Here is a 27,493-nt window from a genome sequence, read left to right as displayed (position 1 = left end):
AAGGCATGTGATAACAATCGAAGCATGTGATAAACTTTTCATATCAGCCCGCTAAGCACCAATTCGAAAAATATGGAATTTACGTCAATTAAATGCTATTATCATACGGTAAAATTTATATGTTATTTAGTCTAAGTATATGATTTATAATGTAAAATATCAGCTACGAGTCACACAATGAAGCTTTTTATCGAGTGAGCGAAGCGAACGAGATGAAAAAAGTCTTTAAGTTGGGTCAAGGACGTACATTATACGTCCTTGGTTGGGTCGAGCAGCTGATAATATAAAATCAATATGCAGATAACCTGATAATCGATTTATCGGGCTGTATTTGGCGACTTTTAGAAGTGTTTTCTTAGTTTCAACAGCAACCGGGAGTTGACTTGATAAGCTCGGGTCAAACTTATCAACGTCGGTTCAAACATTATGACATTTTTTTCAGGGGTTCGTATTGATAGTAAATTGTAACAAACCCCTGTGTGTAAATTAAGGATTTATTTCGACATAGACCCTATTTGTTTATTATGTTACGTCACGTTCAAAGTATCGACACGTTCTCTTTATAAGAACAAACGTAAAATTTAGTAACAAGAATTTGCTCCCATGTATGAGCCTTATCATAATTTATGATTATATTTGCAAAACATTTGTAATTATGTGATTACTTCGACACCCCCATGAGGAGCCTCATGTATAATTTTCGAACTCCCATCCGGATCCTGAAATCTGGTCCGGTTTGTGTTTCGAAGATAGTGTTCAATATCTACTTCCGGTCAAAACATGCCGTTTGTTTTGATTTGTGGCTTTCCATCCAGTGGCAAATCTACACGAGCACAACAACTAAAGGAACATTTCAAAGCTAAAACTGTTAATGTTATAAGTGACCATAGTATTGGAGTTGACAGAAATTCAGTCTATGCAGGTTAAAATTATAAAAAAACCCTCATATGCATGTACTTGTAGATGACTATCAATGTCTGTCAGTTTTACCATCTTCAATTTCTTATCAAGTTACGCCAATGGCAATGCAAATAGTGTTTCCTGCTGCTTTTGAAAAGAGGAGCGCATGACTTAGTCCAAATAGTTATGATGTCTGGCAAGGCTATTTTATTAACATCATAATTATTTTGACTGCATGTACAATGTATGCATGACTGCCCCTCCCCAGCACTCCTCTAGGACTCGAACGACGGACCTCTGTGTTACAACTACATTTACAAGGCAGTATGTAAACTGAATGAGTTAAAGTCAGTAAAGAAGTACGAACTTAGCTCAACTGCTTATGGCTGATCATTCATAAAGTATTTACTAGAGCTAACAGTCAGAACTCAGACATAAATAAGTATGAATCTGCTTTTGACTCATAGCGGTCTTAATTTGTAAGTTTCAGGATTTGTCTCCCTTTAATGCAAGCCAAAATACAACTTTAATAAGTCAAATATTGTTAAGCAAGAACTATTTGACCAGAATAAAGAAAAATATGAATGAGAGTCTAAAGATAATGTTAATTAACCTTATAACTATGCAACCACCTGGAACCACAGTTAATGAGGTAAAACATCTGTGTTTAGTAAGGATGTTCAATTAGATAAATAAATATAGATAGCTCAAGTCCTTGTGAACTCTCAAGACAGCTTTTTGCTGTCATAGGTGGTGTACTTTAGCCACCAAGTAAAATTAAGTTTTTTCATCAACATAAATAGACCTAAACAAGTCTGTCATTTTCTGACGTAGATAAGTCTAAAATTGAAAACACATTTTTATAATAAATACATCATGTACTTCTTTGAGTCAAAAACAAAAATCGACTTGTTTATGTCATGTATGTCTGAGTTCTGACTGGCTAAGGGTAGAAAACTAGAAATCCCCCCCCCCCCAAGAGTAATCATACCATAACGACTCAAACAACACATAACATATCTAGATTTCCACTCTAACCACAGGGAGTGCTTTCTATTTCATACTAACCATACAAACTCGGAAAAAAACTTGTGCTCTAACAACCAATGTACAATGAGTCTTTTAGTTGGGCAGCAAATGTAACCTGAGAGCATGATTTTCATTACAAAATTGATTTTCTCGTCAGGGAAACACTTGGAATAAAATTACTAATTACATAATATCCGGGCTGACTTTGAATTTATTATTCCTGCATTACTTTTTTTATCAAATACGGGACAAGCATGAAAATAAGAGTACCGACATGAAACAGGGAAAATAATTAAAAAGAAACATGAAGCAGGTTTATGGAACCAAACAGGTGAAAACGAGAAAATAAATGTCAAACCATGGAAACACTTGAAATAAAGGCAGAGAAACCTTGCATGAAAATAACCCTTTACCACCCGCCTTCATCCCTGATAGATTGATGCTCGAACTAAGTTTGTGTTGTGAAAGTGTAAAAACTTGAATGATATGTATGGCATTTTAGCTGATCAAAAGCTTTTGTGCCAAACACCTTTTGGATCTGACATGATTTTACCAGTCAAAGCTACCATTATCGTGTCTCCTAACCATGCTAACTGAACAAAAGTTTTAGGTCAATTCATTATCATATATTGAATGCTAGTCTGAAATGAAATTGTCTCAAAACTGAATTTCACAGCAACAACAAAAATACGGATATGTGAAATTGGTTTACAATAATATATTGTGTACAATGGGAGGCAACTCTCATTGTACCTAATTGATAATGCCGTGTACTAGATTTGCCTCCCCTTGTTGCATCATCCGGTGCCTAGTTAGCATCTGGTTTAAGCAAAGAGCATGTTGCAGCCACATTTTATTATGTATTTGATTATTTTAAGCAAAGAACATGTTCCAGCCACATTTTATTATGTATTTGATTTTTTTTTTTCTTCTTCTTTATAATTTATATTTAATCTTACCCAGATTGGGTTAAGGTGCTTCATATTGACGCTTGTTCATTGTTGCTTATTGATACCATGTTTGGTATAACTGTATATTATTGCATTATTATAATAAAGCAAACCAAAGTAAACCAAACACTATTAGTTGTCAATTAATGCTTGTATCATATTTCAGATTCTAAAAAGGAAAAGGAAATAAGAGGAACTTTAAAATCTTCAGTACAAAGGTAAAAAAATGTATTCATACCTTATTACTTATTCTTAATTCAGTAACACTTGGCTCATAAATGATACCAGTCATCATAAGCTAAGAAGCATGTATACTTATGGTGTTTTAACAGAAGAAATTTTAAATAGTATTTTGTTTCTGAAATTTAAAGCATCAGGGTACATATGAACCAAATATTGATATAATTACACAGAAAAATCATTTCAGACATGTCATAGTAAAATATATATGGGAGAATACTAAAAAGATGGTAGATGAATGATATGGTTTAAAATTTATAACAAATTATGAATACACAATCTTTACAACACAAATAATGCACCATGGATATGAGAAGTTTTAAATCTGTGAAACTTCAATTTCAAATCAGACAAGAACTTGATAAAGCAACTGAAAATCTAATTAATAATTTGTCAGGTGTTCAGATACAAAAGAGGAATGAAAGATACCAGAGGGACTGTCAAATTATCGAAAATAAATTGACCATGCTATGGCTAAAAATGAAAAAGACAAACAGACAAACAATAGTACACATGACACAACATAGAAAACTAACTTTAGATTTCACAACTTTAGCAAAACATTCTATTTTTGTTTAAAAAATATTCTTTTTTAGATGTCAAAATTAAAAAAAATATATCATATTCTCAAAATTTAATGACTATATTATACATGTTAATATCAAATGTTTTAAAACTTATAAAGTTTGAAGGAAAAATAAATATTACCCATGGTTTGATGTCTGTCATCCTAATAAACATTTATATTTTTCTTTTTATCAGGTTACTTATTATACATGTTAATATCAAATGTTTTAAAACTTATGAAGTTTGAAGGAAAAATAAATATTACCCAAGGTTTGATGTCTGTCATCCTAATAAACATTTATATTTTTCTTTTTATCAGGTTACTTATTATACATGTTAATATCAAATGTTTTAAAACTTATAAAGTTTGAAGGAAAAATAAATATTACCCATGGTTTGATGTCTGTCATCCTAATAAACATTTATATTTTTCTTTTTATCAGGTTACTTATTATACATGTTAATATCAAATGTTTTAAAACTTATGAAGTTTGAAGGAAAAATAAATATTACCCAAGGTTTGATGTCTGTCATCCTAATAAACATTTATATTTTTCTTTTTATCAGGTTACTTATTATACATGTTAATATCAAATGTTTTAAAACTTATGAAGTTTGAAGGAAAAATAAATATTACCCAAGGTTTGATGTCTGTCATCCTAATAAACATTTATATATTCTATTTATCAGGTTACTTATTATACATGTTAATATCAAATGTTTTAAAACTTATGAAGTTTGAAGGAAAAATAAATATTACCCAAGGTTTGATGTCTGTCATCCTAATAAACATTTATATATTCTATTTATCAGGTTACTTATTATACATGTTAATATCAAATGTTTTAAAACTTATGAAGTTTGAAGGAAAAATAAATATTACCCAAGGTTTGATGTCTGTCATCCTAATAAACATTTATATATTCTATTTATCAGGTTACTTATTATACATGTTAATATCAAATGTTTTAAAACTTATGAAGTTTGAAGGAAAAATAAATATTACCCAAGGTTTGATGTCTGTCATCCTAATAAACATTTATCAGTCATTCCCAAAAAATGGGTACAATCACAAAATTTCAGTGTCGCCGGCAAATAACCACAAAATGCAAGCTTAACATATGTCACAGCTAATCTTTTTCGTGTTCTAAGTGATTAATATGTATACTAAAAGAAAATTATATTCTTTTGTGATGTATATCGTAAATATATTTGTGTGATTTTCTATTGAATATACGGAAATCACACGAATTCCGAATGTCGCCAAGAAAAACTCCAAATATCGGTGTGAATTAAAATACTTTATTTCATCTAAATCATGATTATATTTGCTTTTTTATTTGACACTATATATTGATTTTTATCCACAAAAATATTTTAGAATCAAAAGTTATAATATACACTTTGATTTACCCATTAAACCAATGTCGCCGATAAACGTATAACCTACCGTAACGTATCTCTAGGTACAGTCAAAACATATTTATATGATTGGAAATCATGCCCAAAGTGACTTTAAGCAAAGTTGATACATCAAATTTTAAAATCCTGCCTTTAACTTTTATTGCAATGAAACGAAAAATCCAAAAAATCTTCTCCTTCTCTTTTTTTCGATTGTCGCATATAAGAATCCAACCTACGTAACGCGTATTTTGGAACGCACTAACCAAGAACAAATCAAAATGATGATTATTTCATTGAAAGCACCCATAAAGCTTCTCAATAATCAGTTTTGAGAAAGCAACTCAACAATATTGTTACATATTTCCATGTATAATGTAAATAAAACTAACCTCCGTTTAAATAACCTCCGTGACGCAGTTATTTACAGTTAAGTTGTGAGACTTTTTTATCAGTATCAGCGGCTGCCGACACTGCCGAAAGTCATTTTTGTAGCAGCCATCATTTATTATAAAGGAAACAGACAAACAAAATACAGATTTTGAAAAAAAAATGTTGTTTTGAGAAAGGTATGTTAACTTGGTTTTCCCTATTATGTGAGCAACATTATAACGTTTAATAAACGTTATATCAGCCATTTTCGTAGATTTGAAATAGTCTACAACACAACTTGTGTAATTACGACGACAATCATAACTTTAACAGCGGTTTATGGCAAACATTTTCAAGATTATTTAGGACTCATCAATGTAACGGAGGTTATGCAAATAAAAAAAATCTAAAGATGCATGTAAACACGATCATACCAATTTAAATTCTTGTACATTGTTATAGATACCAAATCAGTTTATCAATTATCACTAATAAAAATCAAAAGGAGATGTCAATCATAGACGACATCATTGATTTACGTTACGGAGGATAGAAATTTAAGGAAAAAAAGTTTTTTTTTCTCTAACAGGACTTTACTCTTTTTAGATAACGGTTTACTAAGAAAAATGTTTAATTCTGTTGTCTTGTTTGTCATTTAATTCCAATATTTACATTCATTTATATGTTTGCTGTTGGTAAGAACTGGAATTGTCCGTTATGGAGGTTTTAAATGTCGTTACGGAGGATAGAAATTTTCGAAATGAAACTATTTTGACTCCAAAACTTCATAGTTGAGTATAATACATACATTATGGTGTGAAGGAAGATGACATTATCTGTATAGAGCTAATAAAATTAGGTTGAACAGTATTCGGTTTAGGTAAAACATATTTTTGAGTGAAAGTTCATGAATCGTTACGGAGATTTTGACAAGAACAAGTCCATTTGACTAAAAGAAACATATAACTTGATAGAAAACAGTTTTTTAGTTTGTAATGTCAATAAATTGTTTAGAAAAGCTAGCATTAAAGAGTTAAGTGTTACTATGTATCAGCATTCAGATACTGGTTTGATATCAACCTCCGTAACAAAGATGGGGGTGTGGACTAATACAAGCATAAAAAATACATACAAGTGATTCAAAACATAAATAATAGGGTTTTTCCTGGAAAGCTGTATTATGAAACTAAAATATTATACAGCATAACATTTCATTAGTTTAAATTTATTACTAAATAAGTTGTGAAAACTACTTATTTGAATTATTTTTTAAACACTATATTAATTCAGACCTTAAAATTGGTATTTGCTTTCAATATATACAGAATAATACGCATAAATCAGTTTGCTATGTTGGTAAATGTAATCCATTTCACATGAGCCTGGATTTAAATCTTGTGTTTTTCTCTAATGCAATTTTTAAGATGACTTTATACAACACTAACCTCCGATACGTTCATACTTACCTTGTCTTACAAAAAATGCTAAAACTAGAAAACAACTAAAATGGTGTAAGTAAAAATTTAAAAAATGACAGACTAGATATAGACACAGAAGAAAACAACACTCTCTCTCTGCTCAGTTGAAATTTATTTTTTAACAGTGTCTATACATTCGAATTGTACCCATTTTTTGGGAATGACTGTTATATATTCTATTTATCAGGTTACTTATTATACATGTTAATATCAAATGTTTTAAAACTTATGAAGTTTGAAGGAAAAATAAATATTACCCAAGGTTTGATGTCTGTCATCCTAATAAACATTTATATTTTCTATTTATCAGGTTACTTATTATACATGTTAATATCAAATGTTTTAAAACTTATGAAGTTTGAAGGAAAAATAAATATTACCCAAGGTTTGATGTCTGTCATCCTAATAAACATTTATATATTCTATTTATCAGGTTACTTATTATACATGTTAATATCAAATGTTTTAAAACTTATGAAGTTTGAAGGAAAAATAAATATTACCCAAGGTTTGATGTCTGTCATCCTAATAAACATTTATATTTTCTATTTATCAGGTTACTTATTATACATGTTAATATCAAATGTTTTAAAACTTATGAAGTTTGAAGGAAAAATAAATATTACCCAAGGTTTGATGTCTGTCATCCTAATAAACATTTATATATTCTATTTATCAGGTTACTTATTATACATGTTAATATCAAATGTTTTAAAACTTATGAAGTTTGAAGGAAAAATAAATATTACCCATGGTTTGATGTCTGTCATCCTAATAAACATTTATATATTCTATTTATCAGGTTACTTATTATACATGTTAATATCAAATGTTTTAAAACTTATGAAGTTTGAAGGAAAAATAAATATTACCCAAGGTTTGATGTCTGTCATCCTAATAAACATTTATATATTCTATTTATCAGGTTACTTATTATACATGTTAATATCAAATGTTTTAAAACTTATGAAGTTTGAAGGAAAAATAAATATTACCCAAGGTTTGATGTCTGTCATCCTAATAAACATTTATATTTTCTATTTATCAGGTTACTTATTATACATGTTAATATCAAATGTTTTAAAACTTATGAAGTTTGAAGGAAAAATAAATATTACCCAAGGTTTGATGTCTGTCATCCTAATAAACATTTATATATTCTATTTATCAGGTTACTTATTATACATGTTAATATCAAATGTTTTAAAACTTATGAAGTTTGAAGGAAAAATAAATATTACCCATGGTTTGATGTCTGTCATCCTAATAAACATTTATATATTCTATTTATCAGGTTACTTATTATACATGTTAATATCAAATGTTTTAAAACTTATGAAGTTTGAAGGAAAAATAAATATTACCCAAGGTTTGATGTCTGTCATCCTAATAAACATTTATATATTCTATTTATCAGGTTACTTATTATACATGTTAATATCAAATGTTTTAAAACTTATAAAGTTTGAAGGAAAAATAAATATTACCCAAGGTTTGATGTCTGTCATCCTAATAAACATTTATATATTCTATTTATCAGGTTACTTATTATACATGTTAATATCAAATGTTTTAAAACTTATGAAGTTTGAAGGAAAAATAAATATTACCCAAGGTTTGATGTCTGTCATCCTAATAAACATTTATATATTCTATTTATCAGGTTACTTATTATACATGTTAATATCAAATGTTTTAAAACTTATGAAGTTTGAAGGAAAAATAAATATTACCCAAGGTTTGATGTCTGTCATCCTAATAAACATTTATATATTCTATTTATCAGGTTACTTATTATACATGTTAATATCAAATGTTTTAAAACTTATGAAGTTTGAAGGAAAAATAAATATTACCCAAGGTTTGATGTCTGTCATCCTAATAAACATTTATATATTCTATTTATCAGGTTACTTATTATACATGTTAATATCAAATGTTTTAAAACTTATGAAGTTTGAAGGAAAAATAAATATTACCCAAGGTTTGATGTCTGTCATCCTAATAAACATTTATATATTCTATTTATCAGGTTACTTATTATACATGTTAATATCAAATGTTTTAAAACTTATGAAGTTTGAAGGAAAAATAAATATTACCCAAGGTTTGATGTCTGTCATCCTAATAAACATTTATATATTCTATTTATCAGGTTACTTATTATACATGTTAATATCAAATGTTTTAAAACTTATGAAGTTTGAAGGAAAAATAAATATTACCCAAGGTTTGATGTCTGTCATCCTAATAAACATTTATATATTCTATTTATCAGGTTACTTATTATACATGTTAATATCAAATGTTTTAAAACTTATGAAGTTTGAAGGAAAAATAAATATTACCCAAGGTTTGATGTCTGTCATCCTAATAAACATTTATATATTCTATTTATCAGGTTACTTATTATACATGTTAATATCAAATGTTTTAAAACTTATGAAGTTTGAAGGAAAAATAAATATTACCCAAGGTTTGATGTCTGTCATCCTAATAAACATTTATATTTTCTATTTATCAGGTTACTTATTATACATGTTAATATCAAATGTTTTAAAACTTATGAAGTTTGAAGGAAAAATAAATATTACCCAAGGTTTGATGTCTGTCATCCTAATAAACATTTATATATTCTATTTATCAGGTTACTTATTATACATGTTAATATCAAATGTTTTAAAACTTATGAAGTTTGAAGGAAAAATAAATATTACCCAAGGTTTGATGTCTGTCATCCTAATAAACATTTATATATTCTATTTATCAGGTTACTTATTATACATGTTAATATCAAATGTTTTAAAACTTATGAAGTTTGAAGGAAAAATAAATATTACCCAAGGTTTGATGTCTGTCATCCTAATAAACATTTATATTTTCTATTTATCAGGTTACTTATTATACATGTTAATATCAAATGTTTTAAAACTTATGAAGTTTGAAGGAAAAATAAATATTACCCAAGGTTTGATGTCTGTCATCCTAATAAACATTTATATTTTCTATTTATCAGGTTACTTATTATACATGTTAATATCAAATGTTTTAAAACTTATGAAGTTTGAAGGAAAAATAAATATTACCCAAGGTTTGATGTCTGTCATCCTAATAAACATTTATATTTTCTATTTATCAGGTTACTTATTATACATGTTAATATCAAATGTTTTAAAACTTATGAAGTTTGAAGGAAAAATAAATATTACCCAAGGTTTGATGTCTGTCATCCTAATAAACATTTATATTTTCTATTTATCAGGTTACTTATTATACATGTTAATATCAAATGTTTTAAAACTTATGAAGTTTGAAGGAAAAATAAATATTACCCAAGGTTTGATGTCTGTCATCCTAATAAACATTTATATTTTCTATTTATCAGGTTACTTATTATACATGTTAATATCAAATGTTTTAAAACTTATGAAGTTTGAAGGAAAAATAAATATTACCCAAGGTTTGATGTCTGTCATCCTAATAAACATTTATATTTTCTATTTATCAGGTTACTTATTATACATGTTAATATCAAATGTTTTAAAACTTATGAAGTTTGAAGGAAAAATAAATATTACCCAAGGTTTGATGTCTGTCATCCTAATAAACATTTATATTTTCTATTTATCAGGTTACTTATTATACATGTTAATATCAAATGTTTTAAAACTTATGAAGTTTGAAGGAAAAATAAATATTACCCAAGGTTTGATGTCTGTCATCCTAATAAACATTTATATTTTCTATTTATCAGGTTACTTATTATACATGTTAATATCAAATGTTTTAAAACTTATGAAGTTTGAAGGAAAAATAAATATTACCCAAGGTTTGATGTCTGTCATCCTAATAAACATTTATATATTCTATTTATCAGGTTACTTATTATACATGTTAATATCAAATGTTTTAAAACTTATGAAGTTTGAAGGAAAAATAAATATTACCCAAGGTTTGATGTCTGTCATCCTAATAAACATTTATATTTTCTATTTATCAGGTTACTTATTATACATGTTAATATCAAATGTTTTAAAACTTATGAAGTTTGAAGGAAAAATAAATATTACCCAAGGTTTGATGTCTGTCATCCTAATAAACATTTATATATTCTATTTATCAGGTTACTTATTATACATGTTAATATCAAATGTTTTAAAACTTATGAAGTTTGAAGGAAAAATAAATATTACCCAAGGTTTGATGTCTGTCATCCTAATAAACATTTATATATTCTATTTATCAGGTTACTTATTATACATGTTAATATCAAATGTTTTAAAACTTATGAAGTTTGAAGGAAAAATAAATATTACCCAAGGTTTGATGTCTGTCATCCTAATAAACATTTATATTTTCTATTTATCAGGTTACTTATTATACATGTTAATATCAAATGTTTTAAAACTTATGAAGTTTGAAGGAAAAATAAATATTACCCAAGGTTTGATGTCTGTCATCCTAATAAACATTTATATATTCTATTTATCAGGTTACTTATTATACATGTTAATATCAAATGTTTTAAAACTTATGAAGTTTGAAGGAAAAATAAATATTACCCAAGGTTTGATGTCTGTCATCCTAATAAACATTTATATTTTCTATTTATCAGGTTACTTATTATACATGTTAATATCAAATGTTTTAAAACTTATGAAGTTTGAAGGAAAAATAAATATTACCCAAGGTTTGATGTCTGTCATCCTAATAAACATTTATATTTTCTATTTATCAGGTTACTTAACACAGATGATATAGTTATGTTAGATTCCCTAAATTATATTAAAGGTAAGCAGCATTGTTTTGATATTACTGAGTTTTTGGAGAAATTAAAATCCTAACTTAACTTTTGAATATAAATGTTTTAGATTCTACATGAAACAAACTAAAAAGCTAATGTTAAGCAAAAGCAAAGCAATTAAAAATAAGCATAAGCAAGCAAAATAATAAGCATTGATAGCAAAACGTATAAAACCCAACTCAATGCTTACCTCACACTTAGATGTGAAGGACAATAACAATATCCCCTCAGGGGATGGAATCAACAGTACCTAGTCATGATAGTAACTCCTGGATATAAAATAAGGAATATAACTATTGTGCCATAAAAATGCACAATTACACTAATACACATTTTGTACATGAGACTTTACTTTTAGTTTATATTTACTAGTTTAATGAAAAATACTACTCAGATAGTTTATATTAATATTTTATGGTTTTAAATATTAACTCATAAAGCATTGTTTTGATATTACTGAGTTTTTGGAGAAATTAAAATCCTAACTTAATTTTTGAATATAAATGTTTGATCTCAATGAAAAGAATGTTAATATAAATAAGAAGATGTGGTATGAGTGGCAATGAGACAACTCTGCATTGGACATGTTGGAAACACATGTGTAAACAATTGTTGGTCTAAGTACAGCCTTCAATGCAGAGCCTTTGCTCACACCAAACAGCAATCTATTAAGGCCCCAATATGACTAGTTTGAAATTATTCAAACAGGATTCTATTGAATTTATTTTTTTTCATTATCAAAATAAGAAAGAGGAAATGTAAAAATTAAATATCATAAGCTTGAGAAAATGTGCTTTAATGGCATTATCCTGTATTTAAAAAGTTACATTTTGATTTTATGGAACAGAAAAGTGATGCCCATTAAACACAAATGCATATTATACATGGCTGGATACGGTACTGTTTTAATGATATATATACATGATATATGTACAACAACATTTCATTTTTATTTACAGGATACCGATATGAATTATACTGTATAACAAAGTCATGTAAAACTCCACATTGTGTTGTAAGTTCAAGCAATATAAGTATACTATAGACTTTATTAAAATAAGGAGTCATGGTTTTATCGCCAATGAGACATCTGACAATTATCCACTAATGTTCAAATGGAGTGGATGCAAGCAACCATACAGCCATCAACAATGTGAAAATTCCATACCATAAAGTCAAAATTATGAAACAATTCAATTGAGAAAACAACGTAAATTGGCAATCACCAACATAGATATAGGAAGATGTGGTGTGAGTGCCAATGAGACAACTCTCCATACAAATAACAATTTAAAAAGTAAACCATTATAGGTTAAAGTACGGCCTTCAACACGGAGCCTTAGCTCACACCGAACAACAAGCTATAAAGGGCCCCAAAATTACTAGTGTAAAATCATTCAAACGGGAAAACCAACGGTCTAATCTATATAAACAAAACGAGAAACGAGAAACACGTATATATTACATAAACAAACGACAACTACTGTACATCAGATTCCTGACTTAGGACAGGTGCAAACATTTGCAGTGGGATTAAACGTTTTAATGGATCCAAACCTTCTCCCTTTTTCTGAAACAATAGCAAACATCACAACAAAGAAAAACATACGATAAAATATCAATTGGCAGACTTAACTCAATCAAAAAACGTATGATTAAACAATGAACGAATAAATTTGATCTGCGATATCTGAATACAAATGCACAGTTAATTAAATATTAGAGACAAACATTCATGACCAAAAAGCTAACAAACAAATTCAAAAACAGGACATGACTGAGAAATATTTAACCAATCAATGTTCACTTTAGAAAAAAAACCGTTTTTTTTATAATCTTGAAGTTTATACAAATGTTGTAAGAATAAGTGAAAAATTGAAGATATTACAAATAATCAAAGCTGGTGTACAGACAAGATCCATATAAATAAAAAATAACAAAAAAGCATTATAAACAGTATCAACAGGTCGAATTAACAAGAAAATACGATTTGAGAGTACTCGCAGTTACTGACAGCTAGTTAAAAGCCAAAACCAATTAATAATAAAAAATCATGCATCAGAGACTAAAATCGACTAAAACACATCACAGGGATTTAGTATTTTAACGTCATTAATAGTCAAAGAAGACATGACTTGTGTAGTTTTGATCAGGAAATTCACTCCTGACCACTTTTCTTAAGCTTGGATTTTCCCTCTGATTGCTAGATCTCATATGTGCAGTATATCAAAATAATTGACAAAAAACTAATTTGACAGACATGAAGTTGAACTAGTGACAACCACTGAACTAAAGGCTCATGGCTTGGGACAGCCACATTAAGATTGTTATGGAGTTAAACATGTGTGTGCACTCAAGTTCAACCCTATCCTAACCTGGGACAGTGGTGTAACAGCACAACATAATAACGAACTATAAAAATCAGTTAAATAAGACTTATTAGATCAATACACAGAAAAACAACAAACAAACACAGACTGTACCATTTCCGAATCTGCAACACTATAGACTTTCCAATCACTTTTGCATTGTTGCATGTTGCATCAGACATTTTCATTTATCAGGCTTATAGCATAAACATGTTACAGGACTGTCTGTGATGGTCAGTACTGGTGAACAAATACAATGTATAATTGAATCCTTTACAATCCATTGATTAAGGTGGTACCTAACACTACAGGGAGATAACTCTGTAAAGTCAGCTTAACGTTTTAATTACGTTGCATTGTTAAGAGAATATTAAGCTTCTCAACGATCAAAATTAGTCTTTGTCAAACTGCTATATAACCAGTGTATTTTTTCTGATAAAATGGTTGGTTCAAATTTTTTGAAATTTTTATATTTTTGTCAAAGGGTCAAAGTAAATACTTTGTCAAAATTTTATGAAAATTAAACAAGCCAAATTGATTTTTGTGAAAGTGTTAGTTACCACCTTAATTAAAAAAAAAGAGGTGTGAAAAATACCAGTCTAATTAATATGAACTGACAACATCATGGCTAAAAAAGAAGGAGACAAACAGACAAACAAAAGCACAAAAAAGAAAACATAGAAAACCAAAGACTGCGCAACACAAAGCCCACCAAAAATGGGAGTGATTTCAGGTGCTTTGCCAAATTGGGAGGGTAAGCAGACCCTGTACACATATGTGGCACCTATACTGTTGGTTATAAGACTAATTCAGTAATTAAAGTTCTTGTTCCAGAAAATGGTTGCAATCTTGACCTTCACGGCTTAAAGTGCTTAAAAGCTCTTTAATATAACTGTCATCTTTGTTTAAGTTGATTTGTGATTTCAGATGTATAAAGCCATATTTATGCATCCACATAAAAATGTCATATTCCTTGATTTGGGTTGTTTTGTGATTTGAGGTTAGTGATTTTTTGTGTATCCACATCCATTTAAATGTCATATTCCTTGATGTTTGTCGTTTTGTGATTTCTGATAAAGCCATTTTTGTGTGTCCATATCTAGTAAAATGTCTTATTCCTTGATTTTTAGTTGCTATGTGATATAAGCAAAGACAAGGCTAAAGAATGGAACAGTTTGAAACCAGAGGAGGACAAATATACTGATGAAATGTAAGACAGTGTTCAGGTATTTAAGTGATTACAGATGATTTTGATTCAATGAGATACATGTATTTGGCATTATTTTTATTCAATTGATTTTACAACACTCAAAATTACCCACACCCACTTCAGAGCAATTCACTGAACACTAGATAACATTTTTTATGCCTCACCTACAATAGTAGAGGGGCTTTATGTTTTCTGGTCTGTTGCTCCGTTCGTTTGTCCGTTCATTCGTCCGTCTGTTCGTTAGTCCCGCTTCAGGTTAAAGTTTTTGGTCAAGGTAGTTTTTGATGAAGCTGAAGTTCAATCAACTTGAAACTTAGTACACTTGTTGCTTATGGTATGATATTTCTAATCTTAGTGCCAAATTAAAGTTTTGACCCCAATTTCACGGTCCACTTAACATAGAAAATGAAAGTGGGAGTTTCAGGTTAAAGTTTTTGGTCAAGGTAGTTTTCTATGAAATTGAAGTCAAATCAACTTGAAACTTAGTACACATGTTCCCTATAGTATAATCTTTCTAATTTTAATGTCAAATTAGATTTTTACCCTATTTCACGGTCCATGGAACATGGAAAATGATTGAGTGGGGCATCTGTGTACTTTGGACACATTCTTGTTTTATCTCTTGTGTACTTAATAAGATCTAATAATTAGAATAGAGAATGGAAATCAGGAATGTGTCAAAGAGACAACACCTGACATAAGAGCAGAAAACAAGGCCACCAATGAGTATTCAAAGCAGCATAAAAATGTCTGCATGACTTCACTTAATTTTTTGCTGAGCTTCCATCTTATTGGCAAACAAATACTTAAGATAAGATTATTTTCTGATTACCCGAGTGTATTTCGTAAATGTTGTAATAGCAAAGATCATCCAAAGAGAAGGCTGGATAATGGATTTTATTTCAAACAACTAATTTTTCGCAACTTAAGTGAGTAGAAAAATAACTGGAATATAAATCATCACAAAAATTTAAAACTTGAAACTTCTGTTATCAACCTACATCAATTGAATTTAAAAATCATGAATATTAAATTGCAGCGATGTTGGCTAGAAAGAGCTTAACGCAAAATAAAGCATCTGTGAAAATAAGTCAGTTGACAGTACATGTATTATTAATCTACATTCATTAGACAGGTTTTAATATTTAAAGTTTGAATTTGCATTAATTGTTTTTTGCAAAACTGGAAAGAAATAACCAGATTTTGTGGTCTTGTCATGAAAATTAAAAAAAATACAATGATGTTTAGGTGTGTAAAATGTCAAATATCTATTTTGTCCTCAAGCTATGAGTAAAAGGCCATGTTATGATGTCACAGTGGGGGTCTCAACATACAAATACTATGTTTGTTATATAGTTTCATCATGCGTGTAATTGATAGATAATTTTTTTTTGTTTGTCTATTTTTAGATTAGAAGCTTTATTTATGAGATTTGAGGAACCTAATCCTAACCATAGACGGGACAGTCCGTTATTTGTTATACAGGGGGAAGATACATGTTTATTTGTCTATTTTTAGATTAGATGCTTTATTTATGAGATTTGAGGAACCTAATCCAAACCAGAGATGGGACAGTCCATTATTTGTGATACAGGCAGACGACACATTACCATTTCAACAGATAGAAGATGCTTTATTTAACAGGAAACCACCTCCTCCAAATATGGCGACACAAAATGTAAGATTTAAAAAAAATTGTTTATCAAACATATGAACTGTATACTTGGATAGTAATCAACCTTAGGGCTATTCCAGAAAAAAATGTATGGGGGGGGGAGGCAGTTTTTGTCAGCACCCGCCACCCAGACAATTGTAATTGAGAATTATAGTGCATTATAGTGTGAAAAGTTGCTCTGATACCCATCACCCATGTATTATTAATATAATGTGCCTTCCAACACCCCCATACATTTTTTTTTCTGGAATAGCCCTTATGCAAATGAATATCACTGTTTATTTATTTTTTTTGTTTGGAAATCTCTATACAATGTCTTTAACTGTTTGAAATTTGAGTTGATACAAGAACCATACAAAACTGGCCAAATTTTGTCTTTTATGCCATATTTGAATATTCCAAAATTAGTCAAAGTCTTATACATGTATATGTCTAGTTTGAACATATTTATTTATAGTGGATTGGGAAACAAGTTTTGCAACTTATATTAATCCCTTTCCACTTTGCGGGTGACAGTGCTGCCTTGTAGCAGCATTAGCCTGCTCTTTTTCGAAATCTACAAGGGTGTCTTTAACGTGCAAGAGATATGGCTTTCTCTTAACACGGGTCAGCCATTTATCGTCCCTGTTCAACGGACTAGCATCGTTTCCTCAAGACCATACTCGCAAATGGTGTCAAGGGAGAGCCGAAAATTAATTTCCTGAAATTTTCATCCCAGACAGGAATCGAACCAGGAACCTTTGTGTTAGTAGTCCGATGCACTAACCACTTTATCATGTATATGTCTACCGGTATGTGTACTTGCATTAAGGTCGTTTTCTATATAACACGCCTGATATATAATAACAACAAAAATACATTGAAAATTTGAAACCAATCTTTTTCTCAAAATAATAATGAGGCTTTTGTTTAGCTATCAGTACTGTTAAACCAATTCCCTTAAATCTCATGTGACTTTTATTATTCAATATCGGTTTTTATACGCCCGTCAAAATTATGACGGGACGTATTATGGTATACAAATGTCCGGTGTCTGTCCGTCCGTCTGTCCGGCGTAAACATGTCGCACCGTAACTTGAGAACGACTTATCCAAATTTCATGAAACTTAATATAGTTGTTTCTTATGATGGTCAAATGATCTGTATACTTTTTGGTGAAAATAAGATTTAAACTTTTTGAGTTACGGCACTTTGTAACTAAAACAGGGGTGTGGTTTTTTTCACATGTCGCACCGTATCTCAAAAACGTTTATTGATTATTGCTTAAAACTTTACACACTTCTTAGTTATATTAATCTTAATATCTGTATACTTTTTGGTGATGATTCAAAATTTCATTTTTGAGTTTTTGAGTATTTTGTAAAAAAGGGGGAGGTTTTTTTTTACATGTGGCGCCGTATCTCAAAAACGATTTATGATTATTGCTTAAAACTTTACACATTTCTTTGTTATATTAATCTAAAGATCTGTATACTTTTTGGTGATGATTCAAAATTTCATTTTTGAGTAATTGAGTATTTTGTAAAAAAGGAGGTTGGTTTTTTTTCATGTCGTGCCGTATCTCAAAAACGATTTATGATTATTGCTTAAAACTTTACACACTTCTTTGTTATATTAATCTAAAGATCTGTATACTTTTTGGTGATGACTCAAAATTTTATTTTTGAGTTATTGAGTATTTTGTAAAAAAGGGGAGGGTTTTTTTTACATGTCGCGCCGTATCTCAAAAACAATTTATGATTATTGCTTGAACCTGTACACACTTCTTTGTTATACTAATTTAAAGATCTGTATACTTTTTGGTTTGATTCAAAATTTTATTTTAGTGATATTTGTAAAAAAAACAGGGTGGGGGGGGGGGGGGGAGGGGGGTGTAGTTTCACATGTCCCGCCGTGTCTCAAAAACAATAAATGGTTATTGCTTAAAACTTCATCAGAAACTATTTATGATTATTGCATAAAACTTCCACACAAGACGTCGGCGTATCATACGCTCATGGCGCAGCTGTTTATTATATATATCGTCGCTGCTATGCAAAAACCTCGTATCTAAATTTTTTGCAGAAATCTTTTTATCGATTATTTATGATTAAATATGTATGTTCCACTGTATGCAAAAATATCTGATCTTCTAACCAATCATTAACCCGAAATTCTGACGTGACGAAAAAGTGTAGTCGGATTGGTGATATATTTGTAGTGCGAAAATATGATATCTCAAAAGAAAAACACATGGCACATCAGCTGACATAATAACAGGTAAAGTTTTATCAGTGTTAGGTTCTCAAAGCTAATATAGCTTAGAAATAATGAAAAGCTTTAAACATACAATATAGGTGCAGAAATTTTTGCTCGTCTTGGTAATTGATTGGTTAGAAGTTCAGATATTTTTACATACAGTGGAACATACATATTTAATTCTAAATAATCGACAAAAAGATTTCAGTTTTTACTGACTGGTGTAAAATTATCAAAACCTTAGACCTTGTATCCATACTTGCCCCAACTGTTCAGGGTTCAACCTCTGTGGTCGTATAAAGCTGCGCCCTGCAGAACATCTGGATATATATGCTGATTTTAATCCTGTTCAATAAGTTTTTTTCTCATCCTTTGTATTCAAACGTGACATATTATAAGTTATATCATTTGAACAATCAATTTTCAATATTTCAGGTAAGTTTCAATTTATCTGTACAAATTGTGCAAACTCCTACATTAACATGTCAAGCGAAAAAAAAACATTTTGTGGAACAATAGATTGTTTGCATAGAATTTCAGTCAACAAATTTGAATTGATGTTTTTCAGCAACCTTTATCATCAACAAATTTTCTTTACGAGCTAGACAGAATTACACAAGAAACTAATAGCGTAAGTATATTTCATTTAAGGTGGTACCCAACACGTTCACTAGAATTAATTTGGCTCGTTTAATTTTCATAAAATTTTGACAAAGTATTTACTTTGACCATTTGACAAAAATATGAAAATTTCAAAAAATTTGAACCAACCGTTTTATCAGAAAAATTACACTGGTTATATAGCAGTTTGAGAAACTCTTATTTTGATCATTGAGATGCTTAATATTCCCTTAACTACACAACGTTATTAAAACATTTAGCTGATTTTACAGAGTTATCTCCCTGTAGTGTTAGGTACTACCTTAACAAACACTGAAAGATACCAAAGGCACATTCAAACTCATAATTCTAAAAACAAACTTATATTGCTATGACTTAAAGGGGAAAAACCCCAATGAAACCAGTACACAAACCAACATAGAGAACAAAACACTGAGCAACACTTAGGAGATAACTGTATTGTATTTTAAGCTCTGACGGCATCAATTGGGGATTTGATGGTCGCAAATTAAATTTACTGTCGACGCGTTAGCGGAGACAGTAAACAGGTATTTGCGACCATCAAATCCCAAATTGATACCATCGGAGCTTAAAATACAATATTGTTATATCCATTCAAATGAAACTGACAGAAAACAACATTAAAACATGTATTTAAAATCTGTCATATGCTGTTTGCGCTTGCACGTACGTCTTATAGCATTAATTGATGCCATGTAAGAAAGTGACGTTTTCCAATCAAAATGAACGTTACAAATGTTGTTGCATTAGAATTATATATAATTACCTGAAAAAAAAATCAGCGATGATCTTTGGATCCTGCTCAGTATACGTATGTGGCACCCATTATGTTGCTCATGCAAGTTTAATTTGGATGATAGTCTAATTCTGTAGGGTATATTCCAGAAAGAAAGGAAGGGGTTGTGGTAAAGTCAATTGGAACATTTCCTTCATCATCTGTATGACACAGATATTTCCTTTATTGGTGAACTCAAACAGGATAATTTTACCTTCATCACTTTTAACTCCTGATATAAGAGGGTCGTAATAGGGGTACCTTCATGACGAATAACGGTAAACGTTCTTGCCAAATGACGTTAACTGTAATTTTTGGTATATGACAATAAAATGTACACTTTCATTTAGATGATGAAAACTTCAACTGATTTTGACGAATCATGTTATTTATTTTCCAAAAATGACGGTAACGATAATTATTTGAGACCTATCACGATAAGGATATTTTGACGAATCACGGTAAATTTTTTACCAATTTGACGCTTACGGTAGCCCAAAATGACTGTTTGACGCCTGATGTTAAAAGGCATTACTACCCTCATATAAAAGCTTCATTGTAAATAGGAAATGCAAGCTCTGCAATATCATATCAACTGTAAGATATATGCACTATATGCAGGTGCTGCTGGAATGATTCTTAAGTTACTTAAATATATTTTTAGAATATGTAAAACTTCTGCAGAAATGAGTTCCTTTGGTATTGTGTATTTTTAGCTCATGTACTGTGCATTTAGTTAGGATCTTGAATATTTTATCTTTAAAGATCTTTCACAGATATGGAATGTTTGACAGTTATAGAAATGATGGGTGCTATGTATTCTCTTTAAAGAAACACTGTAGCAAAAAAAGTACAAGTAAAATGGTACTGTGGATTCATTGATTTTCATGGATTAAGGAATATTTGCAGCTTCTTGGTAATTTGATGTCGTGGTGTACCAATCTCAGAATGCAAATTCAAAAACATTTAAATTAGTGGTTCAACTGTTTCCACAAAAATTAGTATCTAACGAACAATATAGATCCACAGTACTTTATACATCAGAAAAAATTTAATTCATTTCAATGATGGCATGTTTTTTTTGACAGGTTATAATGGAAAGCCAAAAGACAGGTGTACCAGGGGACTTCATATCAATACCAGGAACTCAGGAAAAAGTATCCTTTTATGTCAGATATAAATAATTGGGATTGACAGGGGTAAAGAAACATGGAAATGAGGGAGCAGAACTTAGTCATAAGGGTGGAATCTGGGGAAGAGAAAAGTACAAATATGAATATTTTGGGTTGTGTTTTTTATCTGGGAGTTGTGGTAATCTGACCAAGTTCCCCCTCCAAAATGTGTTTGATGAACCTGTCTTCCAAATAACATGGGTAAAAATATAACATAGGGGGAAAATGCAAGTTTTGTCTTGTCATCTTGAAAACTGCTTCAAATAGGGAAAATCTGAAAGAGTCATGATTTCTATTGTAGTCTACAATTATGGAGAGTTTCTATTGTTGAAACTGCACATACACATAGGTGAGCAACACAAGCCCTTTCCCTTTAGAGCCTCGTGTTTTCCTCATTTGAATTCAACTGACTTACTGCAGAAGTAGATATAAATAGATCTGATTGGATTGTGTCCACTCCGCTGTGTGAAAAAATTTATGGGGATAGAAAATGATTGACAAAATATGGGTGGTTTTGGTTTTAATATTTAACCAAAGATTTCGTTCATGCAAACACTCATGAAATTTGGAGTGTATGCCTATGGGATTAGACGTATCAGTATTTCTTCGGACAATGTTTTGTGTGTTTATGAATAATAATTATTTTCCTTAACTTTCTGTAGATACAAATGACCCGTGTTTATACATTGGCAGAGTTACAAAGACACAAAAGACAGTTTATAACTTATACAAAGATGCATCCAGTTGAAGACACTTCAAAAATAACAAGCATGTTTGTTCAATATTTAAACAATTGTCTAAGATGATATCTAAACAAATGTCTTAAATTTATAGATTTTTAGATATATTCATGGCCTCATAGAGTTTGTTTTAAGATTGGAGCTTGAAAGGTGTTAACAATTTTTATTTTCAGATTTTGACAACTAATTCCTGAAATAAACTTCAGATCAATTTTTGGATATATAATTATATCCAGCTAGTTTTTATAAAAAATGAAATAAAGGTTTTTAAATTACAACCAATAGAAAGTTTTTCCAAGTTCTTGAAAAAATTTGGTCAACAATTCACTTAAGTTACCGGTAAATTATGTAATCACATTATTAAGTTTTAATGCTTTTTTATTTTGATGCATGTATAACTTATCCTGCATACATACCTGTCGAAACTGAAATCCCCTCTAAACATAAAAAAGTTTGAAGTCCAGTCATATGAAATTTCATGCGTTGTGAACATGATACTAAGTAGAACCAAACATCTGCCAAAACCGGAGCTTTAAGTCCAGAAGAGGTTTGGTTTAGACAGATTTCAATGTATTAACTATTTTGTCTTTCATTTTTGTAAAATGACACTGATTAACCATTGTTTTATTCCTGCTTCAATAACTGAATGTTCCAAAGAAAGGAGCTTTAAAGTGTATACTGTGTTTGAAAATGCCATTTAAATTTAGTGAACAAAATATCTGTTGATAAATAAAGGAACAGGAATAGTTAAAAGTACATGTCTGTAATAAGATAATAACTAATCAATGCTATTTTTGAAAGTGATGTAAAATGCTTGTTTGTGCAATATTGAAACTATGGTCAGAGATAATAAATATTTTAAAAACATTTAATTTTTCTTATTTTATTCGGATGTGACACAGGCACTTGTCTCAGAATTTTTTTCCCTATATACCTTAAAGTGTTGTATTAAGGTATATAGAATTGTTTTTTTTTCTGAGACAAATGCCTGTGGGATGTGATCACACAATTCAATATATTCAAGGATAGAGCTTTCAAATGTGAAAATGTTATTAATATTTTGGAATTTTTGTAGCACATTACAATAATAATTTTCAAATGTTTTGCATTCTGTTGTCCAGCATTATCCTGTTATAACTTGCGGACTTTTGATTAATCCATGACAAATTTTAACCAAACTTACATTGACTCTTCTATGGGACACAAAGTTGTGGAGCATATACTTTTAAAGGGTTTAAACCCACTGCATTTGTTTGTACCTGTCCTAAGTCAGGAATCTGTTGTTCAGTGGTCGTCTTTTGTTTATGTGGTTCACAAGTGTCTGTAATTTTGTATATAGATAAGACCCTTTGTTTGCCTGTTGGGGCCCTTTAAAGCTTGGTGTTTGATGTGAGATGAGGCTCCGTGTTGAAGGCCTTATTTTGACCTATAATTGTAAACTTTTTATACATTGCGACATGGATGTAGAGTTGTGTCATTGGCATTCATACCACATCTTCTTATTTCTATTTGCCATTTTTGCTCGCATTATTTGCTGACAACATTTTTCTTGGAAGACTCGTTTTTAGTTTTATTATCTGTTCAAGACTGACATTTGAATGCACAATGTTGACATAATTTTCAGATAAATTAAAATTATTTCTTGAGCGTGATCTCTACTCAGCCCAGTTTTGTTTTTTTTTATCTTTGCCACAAAGAATGTTGCTTTAATTGGTGATTTTGACAATCACAAGTTATTGTTGCCATTTGTTGCTGTATATATTTAACTTTGTTTTTTGTTCATAAATCAGTCCATTAGTTTTCTCGTATGATTGTTCATGTTGGTCTGCTATATGTATTTTATAATTTGCTTTGCAGTATAGGCTCATTGTTGCAAGTTGTATGGTGATCTATAGTTGCTGACTTCTACATCATTTGATTTCTGGTGAAAATATGTCTTGTTGTCAATCTGATCACACCTTATTTTTATTTTCATCTAAAAGACTGGTATGGAATATTTTTATTGGTGGTAGAAAACTCCCATTCATTTATTTTTGTTGTTCAAGAGTTCCAGAATTTTAAACCATCATATTTGAGGAAGTAATTGACATGTCTCACATTGAGTATGATTTGGATCAGTTTTCCTTCAACTTGATTTTATTGTTGGCTTTGGTGAATTGTTGTTTTGATTTTGATGGCTTTCCAATTTGCTTTCCACAGTTTTGCGACTTCAAATCTGTCATTGCAATTTTAATGTCTAACAGGTTTTTCTCCAGGACCATTTTACTGATTTTTGTCAATGCCTTTTACAATATTCATAATGAGGATGTCAAAAATCAGTTCTTGACCATCTTTTTTTTTAATTTAATTAAGCCTTCCAATTGATATTTTATCGTGTGTTTTTCTATATTGTGATGTTATACTATTGTTTCAGAAAAAGGGAGAAGGTTTGGTACCATTAAAACGTTTAACTCCCGGTTCAAATGTTTGCACCTGTCCTAAGTCAGGAATCTGATGTACAGTAGTTGTCGTTTGTTTATGTAATTTATACATGTTTCTCGTTTCTCATTTTTTATATAGATTAGAACGTTGGTTTTCCCATTTGAATGTTTTTACACTAGTAATTTTGGGGCCCTTTATACTTGTTGTTGGTGTGAGCCAAGGCTCCGTGTTGAAGGCCTTACCTTTACCTATAATGATTTACTTTTATAAATTGTTATTTGGATGGAGAGTTGTCTTATTGGCACTCATACCACGTCTTCCTATATCTATTGACATATTTCTGAACTTGAACTTACACTAAAAAGACACATATTTTGGAGTTTAGTGTGACATCCATTTTCACTGAACTAGTACAACATTTTATTTAGGGGCTAACTAAGGACCACCTTGGGGTGCTGGATTTTGTATCTGCATTGAAGACCCATTGGTGGCCTTCGGCTGTTGTCTGCTCTTTGGTCACATTGTTGTCTCTTAGCCAGATTTCCCATTTCCATTCTCAATTTTACATTTCATATTAAATTTAACAAAGTTTAGAAAACATATTTAATCAGAATTAAAGATCATCTCCAGTGGTTTCCATGACAGCACCACTATAAGCTAAGTCCCAATAATGTTCAACACCAAATCTTTTGAATTGTTCTCTAGCGAAAGCTTCTGTCGGACACACTTTGAATTTAATTTCTACGAATGCTCGGTTCTTTGTGGTACCCTGTAAAAATAATATGTTTTTAACACAGGGAGACATATTACAAATAATTTTTTGCATGCAGATAAAATCTGATTACTGTGGATTCATTATTATTGATGGGAGACCAATTTTTACAAATTTAAATGTTCTGTTAAGTCCAAATTGTATGCAAAATTTGGTAAAACCACATAAATCAAATATCCTTGGTATTATTTTATTATTTTAATCCTCAATAAAATGCTTTGCTGAGTGCAGCCTGATACGACTGCAGAGGTTGAACCCTGATCAGTTGGGCCAAATTTGGACACAATATTCAAGCTTGATACTGTCTGAATTTGTATTGTTACCAAATTTTTGACATATGGGTTTCTGACGCAAAACGAATATCAAGATCTTACAAATCTATTGCACAATACTGTGCAATTAAAAATTTCTTCTTGAAACTTAATAAAAAAAAAAAGTTGAACCCCTTAAAAAAATTGGAACCCCCAAACTTTTTGAATCGCCCCTTGGAGCAATTACCCCCTCACTCAATCCCTGCCTTACTTTGTAGTATGAAACCTTGTTGTACAATTTCAGAGAGATACATACACTTGAAAAAAAGTTATTATCTGGAAACTAGATATATACTCGTTTTTGACCCCTAATTCCTGCATGAATGGGGCAATAACCCCCAAACTCATACCCAGCCTTCCTTTTGTGATATGGAACCTTGTGGTACAATATTAGATATATCCATACTCTTACATACAAGTTATTGTCCAGAAACTACAAAAATGCTCGTTTGACCCCTTTTTGGCCTTTAATTCCTAAACTATTGGCACCATAACCCTCAAAATGAATCCAAACCTTCTACTTGTGGTATTAAACATTGTGGAACAATGTCAGAGCAATTGAAATACTTATACACAAGTTATTATCCTGAAAGTAGAAAAATGCCTAATTCCTAAACGGTTGGGACCATCATCCCAAAAATCAACCACAACCTTCCTTTTGTGGTATTGAACCTTCTTATTAAATTTCAAAGAGATCGATTCACGTAAACTGAAGTTCTTGTCGGGAAACCAATGTGACTTCAGACGATGCAGACGACGACATCATACCATTATACGATCCCAAAATATTTTTTGCGTTTGTATAAAAATTGGACCCATTAAAATTAACGATACCACAGCTGCTTAAAATATTTGTAATGTATATGTTTTCAGTCTACAACATATTGATAACTGTAAGTCTCAAAACAGTTGGAGATAAATCTTCTGTATGAATGAATAATTTGTAAACATGTGAAAAGACACAGGCACTCGTCTCAGAAAAAAAAAATCCCATATACTTTCATATAACACAAGGTATTTAACTCGCGATTTAGAAAAATGTCAGGTGGTGTGAGCCAAGGCTCCGTGTTGAAGACTGTACTTTGATCTAAAGTGATTTTTCATTTACAAATTGTGACCTGGATGAAAAGTTAGTCTCATTGGCACACATACCACATCTACTTTTTATATGTTCATGGAATGGTGTGATATTCAGACAGTGCAATCAGTATTTTTACATTTTAAATACTCAATGATATCAAGACAGGCATTTGTTTATTGGTGTTCGGTAGATGTAGTGCCCATAGACAATACAATATCAGCAGGGAAACTAGCAATCCTAGTCAATTAAGATTGGAAATTGAATAACCTGCCGCATGTGAGGTTTGGACTAAAAACAATTCTGTGTTAAGTCTAGTGACATATTTAAATGATGTATTAAGACCACT

The 27,493-nt window shown here is 30.2% G+C and overlaps 2 protein-coding genes across 2 annotated transcripts in view; one reads left to right on the top strand and one right to left on the bottom strand.

Moving 5' to 3' along the window:
- The first annotated feature begins 741 nt into the window (after positions 1-741).
- Positions 742-22,727, top strand: LOC139495088 (protein KTI12 homolog). Its single transcript, XM_071283240.1, has 9 exons — positions 742-922; positions 3,046-3,097; positions 11,676-11,728; positions 12,701-12,756; positions 15,241-15,320; positions 16,839-16,998; positions 19,802-19,864; positions 21,739-21,807; positions 22,485-22,727. The coding sequence occupies exons 1-9, from the start codon at positions 781-783 to the stop codon at positions 22,626-22,628; spliced, it is 819 nt and encodes a 272-aa protein (XP_071139341.1). The 5' UTR covers positions 742-780; the 3' UTR covers positions 22,629-22,727.
- Positions 22,728-25,577: 2,850 nt separating this feature from the next.
- Positions 25,578-27,493, bottom strand: part of LOC139495091 (U4/U6 small nuclear ribonucleoprotein Prp3-like) — a 32,310-nt gene continuing 30,394 nt past the window's right edge. The window contains exon 20 of the mRNA XM_071283242.1: positions 25,578-25,752. Within this exon, the coding sequence (XP_071139343.1) occupies positions 25,597-25,752 (156 nt within the window). The 3' untranslated portion in view covers positions 25,578-25,596. The remainder of the gene's footprint in view (positions 25,753-27,493) is intronic.

This window comes from Mytilus edulis, chromosome 11, assembly GCF_963676685.1.
Source record: "Mytilus edulis chromosome 11, xbMytEdul2.2, whole genome shotgun sequence".
Taxonomy (NCBI): domain Eukaryota; kingdom Metazoa; phylum Mollusca; class Bivalvia; order Mytilida; family Mytilidae; genus Mytilus; species Mytilus edulis.
The sequence above is the reverse complement of the archived record's forward strand: the minus strand, read 5'-3'. Positions and strand labels throughout refer to the sequence as shown.

Coding starts and splice junctions, on each gene's coding strand:
- LOC139495088 (XM_071283240.1), top strand. CDS start 781: ATGCCGTTTGTTTTGATTTGTGGCTTTCCATCCAGTGGCAAATCTACA. Junction 11,729..12,700: donor TTCCCTAAATTATATTAAAG/GTAAGCAGCATT, acceptor TTTTATTTACAG/GATACCGATATGAATTATAC. Junction 15,321..16,838: donor GACAAATATACTGATGAAAT/GTAAGACAGTGT, acceptor GTCTATTTTTAG/ATTAGATGCTTTATTTATGA.